The sequence below is a fragment of the Acanthisitta chloris genome, unplaced genomic scaffold (genome assembly GCF_000695815.1).
Source record: "Acanthisitta chloris isolate BGI_N310 unplaced genomic scaffold, ASM69581v1 scaffold15846, whole genome shotgun sequence".
NCBI classification, from domain to species: domain Eukaryota; kingdom Metazoa; phylum Chordata; class Aves; order Passeriformes; family Acanthisittidae; genus Acanthisitta; species Acanthisitta chloris.
The window spans coordinates 11,123-20,821 of NW_008676620.1; the positions used below are offsets into that span (position 1 = coordinate 11,123).

A 9,699-nucleotide genomic window follows, 5' to 3' on the forward strand; every position below is an offset into this window, starting at 1 on the left:
AATGTTTTATATTTCTGATGTGGAGTACAAACTATTTGGCTATAGCACAATTATAATTAAATATCAAAGAATTATGCAGTAGCAGAGTGATTTGGGTTGGAAGGGAATTTGAAAGATCATCTAGTCCAACACCCCTGCCATGGGCAAGGACACCTTCCATTACATCAGATTGCTCAAAGCCCCATCCAACCTGGCCTTGAATGCTTCTGGGAGTAGGGCGTCCACAACTTCTCTAGGCAACCTGTTCCAGTGCCTCACCACCCTCATAACAAAAAAATTTCTTATGTCCTATCTAGTCTTACCCTCTTTCAGTTTAAAAGTGTTGCCCCTTATCCTGTCACTACAGGCCTTAGTAAAAAGCTGCTGTCTGTTTTCAAAGCCCACTTTATTTGTGGAAAGGCTGCAATAAGGTTTCTCAAGAAACCTCCATCTTCTCCAAACTGAACAGCCCCAGCTCAGCCTTTCTTCACAGGAGAGGTGTTCCAGCCTTCAGAGCATTTTTGTGGCTCCTCTGGACCTACTGTAACAGGTTGGGGTTCCATAGATGTTTCTACTTCTGGACCTCCCTTAGTTTTACATGTGTTTGTTCATGAGGAATAATGTCAATGCCATCTCTTCTCGAGCTTTACTATCGTTGAGGCCCCCAGAGTGAACATGTCATCCAGCACAAGGTAGGCCATGGTCCTGGGCAAAGGGGAATCAACAAGAAGGAATTCTCTGACCACGTGAATGTCATTGCTCTGAGTGTATTAAGTCATTGGATTCTTTGAGCTCATCACTAGCATACTAGGAATTTTGAAGCAAATTAATAAGCCTTCTAAATATATAAAGCAGATAAATGTGCTGAGCATTTCTAGTAGTAATTATAAAGAGCAACAAAGGTTTCCTGAGGAATTCTTCTTCTTGACTGGAAAATGTTGGGGGTTTTTATTGCTAGTTATTTGAACAATGTATTACAGTCAGTTGAAATTTAAAAGGTGATTTTCCCCCAAATCCCTTCTGTTAATTCCTCAGAAATTCCTGTTTCAGTGCTCTTTCAGGGATGACTAAATTGGAAGATCTACTGTTGATACAGGTTTTTGTCCATTTTATTTTAAAGAACAATGGCAGTAATTTTAATGCCATAGTAATTTATGCAGAAGTCGCTAGTTTCATAGAAAAATCACATTAATCTGACTTAATTAACCACTAAACCTTTTATATTCCGTAGCACTACAAAATCTTAATGTGAAAGAACTTCTTTCTCTGAAAATAAGAAGCAACTTCAGATTTCTCATTGTCTTTAGGAAGCTGAGTAACTTGTGATCCTTACTGCTGTGGCCTCTAAAGTTATGAAAAGAATTATGGAAAGATGTAGGCTGTAGTTAGTGTTTTTATTGGTAACAAAGCGTATTAAGCGATTGAGGAATTGTACTTTATATAAAAATACCTCAGAAAAAATAGTAAATATTTTGTCTTGCTGTTTAAACAATTAAATAAATATTCTAATATCATCTAGTATTGTAAATACATTCTTTGATAGTTTCAGCACACACTCCAGGAATCACATCTTCTATTATTTTACTGCTCTTTTTTGTGGTAAAGTCTCCATATTACTTATGTCAACTGCCTATAGCAGAGATGGATTTATTTCATGATTAAAAGGTTAATGTCTGATAATGTTCAGTTCTTTTCCCAAAACTGCTCTCTGCTAGTGGAATAATTACTCTGGTCTCTGTCCCTTGGAAGGTGCTGTATGGATAGTTTCCCATGGAAGTTAGTGGAGCCTCATGGAGGTGCCAAATCTGCCCTGATGGTTCTTGTAACCATCTTTGTAGCTATTTACAAACTATAGTTTGTAACTCTATAGAAATGGCAAGTGTAGACAGCAACGGTTTGTAACAAATGCCGTTTGCTTTGTAAATAGTATCAGATACCTTGTTGTCCCATATGACTTGTACTGCTTATCCACTGTTCCATTCCTTTTTTTTTTTTCTTCTGCCCATTTTTTTACTGCCCACCAAGTGATTTGTGCCACAGCAGTAGCAGAATGCAATATCTCTTTGCTGTTAAAAACTATACTGAAACCCTGGTCATCTGCAAGTCACGAGAACACATTGTACAAAATTATTCACAAAATTCATTGCTATTTACCTCTCTAATTTTGCAGTGGAATTGTTTATGACTCGGCTTCTTCACTGTCAATTTTGGAAAATTAAAGTGATTCTTTACTGAATGTGCCTTATATTTTTCTGCATAGCCAGTTGGTAAGAATAGCAATTATATAGATTACTTTTCCTCTGTTTTAGTATCAGAGATGCAGTCTCTGGGACAGGTTGCACGAAGAGCACATAAACGCAGGACGAACGGTTCAGGTAAGGATGTTAAAATGGCTCTGAAATTACTGGAAGTAATTGCACACATAGGTTACCTCAGGGATGGATCTTCAGAGAGGTGTATATTTGACAGGTGGATTTGACAAGTACATGGTTTTGCTTTACTTCATTTAAAAGGTAAGAATTTCCTAATTGTGTCCTATGAGGCAAATACAGTCAGAAATGTTTCAGGATTCTTGAACAAACAAAAAATATCCTCTTACACTGTTAAATTAGAAGACAGGTACTGCAATAAGGGATACTGACAATTTTAAAGCATGATTTCAGACAAACACAGAACATCTGGTCTAGTAGTTCGGTGTGCAAATCTCTTGTTGGATGCATTATATCATGAAAGGAGGAAATACCAGTCACATTTGCCACCGTGGCATAACTTCAGTGACTTTGTGCATAGTCACCCATGAATCAGCATACAGGGAATGTTTCTAGAAACATGCATGTCTTGATGAAAATGATGCCGAGGCTAATGCCAAGTATCAGCCTTCACACTGCTAAATAGCACAGAGCCAAAGAAGATTATCAATACACAGAAACACAGAGACCTAATCTTCACTGCAAAGTTTGCTAAGGCAGATACAGATAGCAGCTAGTGGCTGTAACATGCTGTATTGCTGATATTCTGAGGACAGACATGTTTGCCAGCAGGAGAGGTGTTTTGTCTTGGTTTCCTAGATGTTCAGAGGAAGGACCTGTCTTTGCTACTAGAACCAACCTTGTGACCTACTCTAGACAAGCAGGCTTTGCCAGCACAGTCCTGAACTGCTGCATTTTGTAATTCCAATTCTATAAACTCCCACGTTTGTTTCAGTGCCTTATGGACTCCTGTGGGAGATTAGACCAGACTAAAAAATGACCAAAAAAAACCCAACCCCAAAACAGCTGATCTCAGAAAGACCTACTTAATCCTGATTGAACAACAGTATTAGACAGGAGGCAGCACTGGAGTTACACATCTTTGTAGGTGTTAATGAACTTTCTTTTAGTGTAGCTGCTAAGTCATACATGAAATCTGCTTGGTTTTTCTGTTTTTCTGGAGGTTTGAATGTTTGTTTTGATTTTTCACCAAGTATTTTTGAAATTTGAATGTAAGTTATCTTTAGTATTCAAAGAGTCTTCTAGAGGTGGAAGTTCTACTGAAACAATGTCGTTTTAACAGGTGTGGTGTAGTAACCATGTGTTTGCTTATGTCTGTTCTCTAATCTGTTTCCACATTTGAGGAGTGGGAAAACCTTCTCTTGGAGCTTTTTATTATCAGTATCATTTATTTAGCAAGACAAAATAAATAAATAATTAGAGAAAAAATAATTGTGTTAAAGATGGTATTTTAAAAATATGTTAAATGCTTTAATAAGGAAACTGCTTATCTGTCTCTAGAAACATTTATATTTGCCTTGATCCTAAAGCTTACATTTTCACTTCCAGCCAAAATAAATGTTCTTATGTTTTATTTAATGCTTACTCCTTTTAGACGTGGATACAAGTTATGCATTAAAGTGGTTCACTTTCTGATATCCAGAGAGCAGGATAAGTATTTGGGTCCATGCAGGAAGAGGAGACTTTTTGTTTTAATGAAATAGTTAGGAGTCTGGAGTAGTTGTTAATAAATTATATGACATGTAGAATGTGTTTGCTGTAAGCTGTTTAAATGTTTACCAATGGACTTGTGATCTGTTTGTTTGCAAAGAAATCAGATTAATTATTGTGATACCAAATGTTCTCTGCAGCACACACTTTGCTCTCAAAATTAGATGTTGTAAAAATACATTAGGAATCCCTAAGTCAATATTGACCCAAGGCATCCGCCACAGGTTTTAGACAAATATATGCACAGCCATTCTACATTTAATCCATGTGCACATAATTAGCCATTTTCCTGAATTTTCAGTTTACCCAGAATAATTACTTCTGTTGTACTTTTGATGATGGTCAAAATTATAATAGAAGTAAAGAAGAGCATAAATCTATACCTCTTCTTTCTGGTGACTGGGTGCCAAGTTAAAAACTTCTATAAAGCAAAGCAAACAGAGAAATCTTAGCACAGGGCATGACGACACCCTTTGAGAAACACTGAGAAAAGAGCTCTTGTACAGGATATGTTAGTTTTTATGGATGTACTCTTATATGTTCTTGCAGGTATCTAACAGTAGGACAAGAGGGCACAGACTCAAGCTCTGCCAGGGGAGGTTTAGGTTGGATATGAGGAAGAGATTTTCTACAGAGAGAGTAATCAGGCATTGGAATGGGCTGCCCGGGGAGGTGGTGGATTCACCATCCCTGGAGGTTTTCAGGACAAGACTGGATGTGGCACTTAGTGCCATGGTCTAGTAACCACAGGAGGGTTGGACTCGGTGGTCTTTGAGGTTTCTTCCAACCTGGTTGATTCTATGATTCTATGTTTTCATTTTTAGGGACAGTCCATCTTCTTCTTAAAATGGTTGGGCCTGAATAAATGTGCAGTTTTCCCAGGCTTTGCCCACATACATGCTGACTATTCTATACAGTTAGTCAATTACAATAATGCAAGGTTTAAGCTCATTTCAATGACATGGCAGTATTTTGTTGTAACATCTAAGGGCTGTCTTGGTCGTTTCTATAGTGAGAGGAAGGAAAATGCTGCAGTTATGAGAGAGGATGTAAGATACTGAACAAAAAAAAAAAGGGAAAATCCCATGTATGAACAATCTGGCCTTAGTCTATATTCATTCCACAAAAAGAGACTCTGTTCTACAAAACATACCTAGGCAGACGTAGTCTCTCCACTGTGTTGCTCTAACCTCAAAAGCTGCTTGAAAAATGTTAATCTATTTTTCTTTTTCACTCTTAGGATTTCTAGTTCACTGAAAATGGTTTACAAGTAAAAGGTGATATCCACTTCTCTTTTGCAATAGTCTTCAAAGCTCAGTTGCATGGCTCTGATCATCTGTACCATCTTTAAAATTATGCATTCTTCAAATTAGGCACCTCTCTGGCATACTATGTAGATACATTGTGAGGGCATGAGAAGCAGTGTAGAAGAGTTTATTTCTGCATGAGATTGTTTATGTGACGAGTCACATCAAATCAGCTCACTATTGCAGCCTGTGACCATCTGCAGGATAAATATGTCCTTAAACTCAGAATTCCTTTGACCTAGGTCAAAAATTTTGTAAGACTTGAGGGACATAGTGTAGAAGTGAACTGATTGTGTAGCAGTGATACAAAAGAGCCAAATAACATAATGGGATGTATAAATGGGAGAGGAGTCAGTGTGTCTCTCATACAATCCCTTTGGTCAGCAGTAGTAAGATCCCAGGTGGAATAGTCAGTCCAGTTTGAGCACCACACTTTTAAGGAAGGTGTGGAGTGATTAGGGAGAGAGCAATGAATACAGTCAGAGATTGAGGAAACAGGTTACTTGGAAGGACTGACAAATTAGTTATTTTGCCCAAAGAGTGCCTGACAGTGTTGTGCTGTTTGCAAACATGGAGAAGATGGCTGCAAAGAGCACAGTGCTTTTCCCCCTGTTTTGAACTGAGAGGATTAAAAATAGCTAGTTTAAACTCAGTCAGGAGAGACTTCTGTTAGACATGAGAAAAATGGTATAACAATTAGGATAATGAATTCCTGCAGTATAGTATCAGAGAGGTTGTAGCTCTTCGTAAAGAAGTCCTTTTAAAACCAGATTAGAGAAACAACTGACAGAAATAATACAGGGACAGCAGATTGTGCACTGAAGGGATGACTTCCCAAGGTTTTTACCAGTTTTATTTTCCTACAGTTTTTGTGAGAAATCAGTTCGAAACACAAATTGTCGTTTGGTTTTGGAAGTTAACAGATGAAAATTGAAAATATTATAAAGAAAATTTCTGTGTCTTTTGGGTTGAATTTGGCAAGTTTGAAACTCAGGAGTTCCTGTGAATGGAAAGAGAATTTTGTATTACCTTCCTTGCTACGTAAGGTTGCTTTTATAGGTGAAGCAGTTGGGAAGAGGGTGGTGTACTTTTATGCTCTGCCCAGAAATTAAAATCTGTCCCATTAAAATTATCATGAAGAGAAGTCACAGTCATTTGCATATCCATAACATTTATGATGTTACTCCCTGGTGAGCTCTGAGGACATATCTCCTCGCAGTGGGGCTGAACTTTCTTGCTAGGCTGAATCCACTTAGCTTATGTTTAACTGACAGTAAATGGAACAAGAGTCCTCTCTCCAAAACTACAAAGGAAGAGCTACTAAAATCAAATTTCACTAAATACGCAAACTCATCATCTGTTTCCTTCATCTTCTTTCTCACAAATCTCTCTTTGATCAGCAAGGTAATAATGAACAGGGGAAGGGAGGAGCTGATTTAGCCATTCCTTAGGGTGAGTAGTTCGTATCTCTTGAAGATTCTGTTTGGGATTTGTGAAAATTCCATCAGCAAGTTGTTGGAGGTGGTTGTGTTGGTCACTGCACAGTACTCACACGTTGGCTATACTGAGAATTTGCCCCAGCTGCAGCTGCAGTGGTGCAGATCCCTAGCAGAGCTATGTTTTAACTCGGTTTCAACTGGGAAATGTTCCATTTTCTTGAAAAGAATCTGCTGTTGAAGCATTATTAGCTCATCCCAAACTCACTGTTATCACTGTTTCACAACATGCTTTTGTCTTTTTTTGGTCTCCATTATGACCAAAGACAGGATAATAATAATAATTTTATTTCCTGAAACAAAACGGGAGCAGCCTCAGTCCTCTGCATATAGTTATCACAAAATAGAAAATTAAATGTTGTGCCTAGATAGTCCCATTTTGTCTCTTAAACGAAATTCCAAGAGTCTATAAACCAAGAATGTTGGCTCCTGGTGGGCTATGACAGTGGTGACTTTCTTCTTTTTTCAGTACTTAGGGGCAGACCTTGGGGGGAGGTTAACAGGGAAAGCAAGGTAGATTACAATGAGAAATATATGAGGAAAGTTTTGAGGTACCATGTTTCTAATTCAACTTAAAATCTTACAAAGGTTTTGGGGTTTTTTTGTATTTCCCTTTTTATTGTCTTGTCAATCAGTGTTTTTACCTGAGGTTAGCCTTAAATAATGCAGCTGAAATTGGCTAGTAGTACTCTTATTTTAAGCATACAATAGAATATACTCTTAGTAATTTGACAAATTGTTTTTATGACTCAATTGTTCTTTCTTCGGTTGCCTAATTTGTGACTTCAGTTTGTTGTTGAATTAATTTCATTCTTCTCTAATTATATATTTTCTACTGTTTTTTCATAAATATTAAACCCAATGAATTCTACTATTGCATATAAATAAAGCTAGTTCCATCTAGTTCCTGCTTTTCCAGGTAAGCAATATTACCTTTCTAAGGCATTTCCTGTTCCTGCTTTGTATCACTGAAGAAAACCTATTTCTAACCACTCACTGGTGTTAATCCACTCTTGTTCTGCTGTGAGAAGAATATTCAAAACAATTGGTAAATAGTACGATAAACAATATAATCTATTGTATCATTTTATAATGTGAGTAGTATTTTTATTGCACTCTTTATTTTTTTATAATTAGATAAAAACTGTCTTAAAATAATGAGTGGTATAATTTAAACTATACATTTCTTATTTTCATTTGTAGGAAGAGAAAATTTGTGTGTATTTTTAGATTTTAAAAGCTTAGGCAATAAAAAAATCCTCTATTTTTTCTGTAGACAGAAATTTCTCTCATAGAGGATTCCTGCACACAGACTTTTCATAGTTGTGAATAGTATATATCTTCTCAAAACTCTTGTAACTAAAGAACTATTTCTGTGTTTTATAATATTTGATATTCCAATCAAACCAATGTATTCATCCTTCATCTGAAAAAAAAAGTGTTGACCAAAAAAAGGTAACCCTTCTCCTTTGCCCCAACGTTGTTTTTACAAAATAAACGTGATAGTTTTGGGGTAGTTGGGGGTTGCAAATGACTATCCTGAAGTGCTATGGTCACCACAGTCCCTTACTATTAAAAAAAGAAGCAAACTTTGAGAAGAATCACTTACTTTATTTGGATATTGTTGCAACTTGTTGCAAATTGTATAAATATTTTGGCAAAGGCCTAAATCGATCACAGAAACATAAGTAAATTCAGTAATTACACAGTAGAATAATTAGTTAAATACTTTAATTTAAACCCAAAATAAAACAGACTGACTTGGGGAATTGGATAAAGTGCAAAATTGACAGGAAGAATATAAAAGTACTGATGGGGATAGCTTAAAACAAGATTTCTCCCTTGTTTTGTGGTTGGCTGATACTATGGATAAAAATTAGTTTGCTAAATGAGGTGATGGGTCCCATCTCTTCCTTGAGTTTGGTTCTTCTTCTGTGGCAGATGGCTTAGTTTCCCATATGGAAAGCAGTCCATGTCCAGAAAGACTCAGCAGTACATCCCAGTGATGCCTCACTGCAGCCTGTAGGGATGGCTGTGTTGGGACCTGCTGTCCCCACTTATTCTTTTTCTAGATCGAGATCTGAACGAACTCACAAGCACAAGCAAATATTAAAACTGCAGCAGACTGAGTGAGGTGGTTAAGGTGCAGTGGCACCTTCAAATAGGATGTGCTTGAAACTACCAGTGCTTTCTTCAAGGGTCACAGATAACAGCCTGGGAGAGCCTGGGTGGGTTCGAGGGAAGAATTCACTGTGCTGTCAGAGGTGTGGGCTTTTCCAGGAACTGGGGGCATCTTTAACAGGTGAACCATGTGCAGTCACTCAATGCAGTCTGGAAAAGAAGGTGGATGTAGAAGAAATGTGACCTGGAACATAGGGATTACTTGAAACCTGGGACTTTTAAGGGTTTTTTGGGGGGTTTTGTTTGTTGGAGGTTTTTTGTCTTAGTTTGTTAAAACTTAGAGATGGCACTTCTAAAGATTATTTAAAGAAGATAAAGGTGATAATTGCTTCCCAGGCACTGAAGGTGTCTAGTGCTCTTACACGGTAAGCTACAAAATAACTCTTTCCACTGTTACAGCAACTCCGGGCCAATATGAGAGAGATGGAGAAACTCTGTCTGCGAGTTCGACAGGAAGACCTCCCAGTTCTGCAGAGAATGATCAATCCCATCAAAGAGGAAGCTTCATTTGCCATAAAAGACTTCCTGCAGCTGCATTCTGAATCTGCAGAAGAGCTTAAAAGGCGACTGGAAGGACAGGAAGATGCCTCTTTAACCAGATCTGTAACCATAGGAGGAGGTAGTAGAAGTTAATTTCTGTATTTATCGTATCTATATCACTGTATCCAGTAGTTCTCTGACCAGATATAAATGAAGTAAACAAGTGAGATTTCAGCTGAGTAATAGTTGTTAATCAAGAAGTAGAATTCTTTCCCT

The 9,699-nt window shown here is 37.4% G+C and overlaps 1 protein-coding gene across 1 annotated transcript in view; it reads left to right on the forward strand.

Annotated features, from left to right (window-relative positions):
• Nucleotides 1-9,699, forward strand: part of STX17 (syntaxin 17) — a 24,061-nt gene that overhangs the window by 5,998 nt on the left and 8,364 nt on the right. Inside the window, exons 2-3 of the mRNA XM_009076213.1 lie at nt 2,289-2,354; nt 9,343-9,562. Of these exons, the coding sequence (XP_009074461.1) occupies nt 2,289-2,354; nt 9,343-9,562 (286 nt within the window). The remainder of the gene's footprint in view (nt 1-2,288; nt 2,355-9,342; nt 9,563-9,699) is intronic.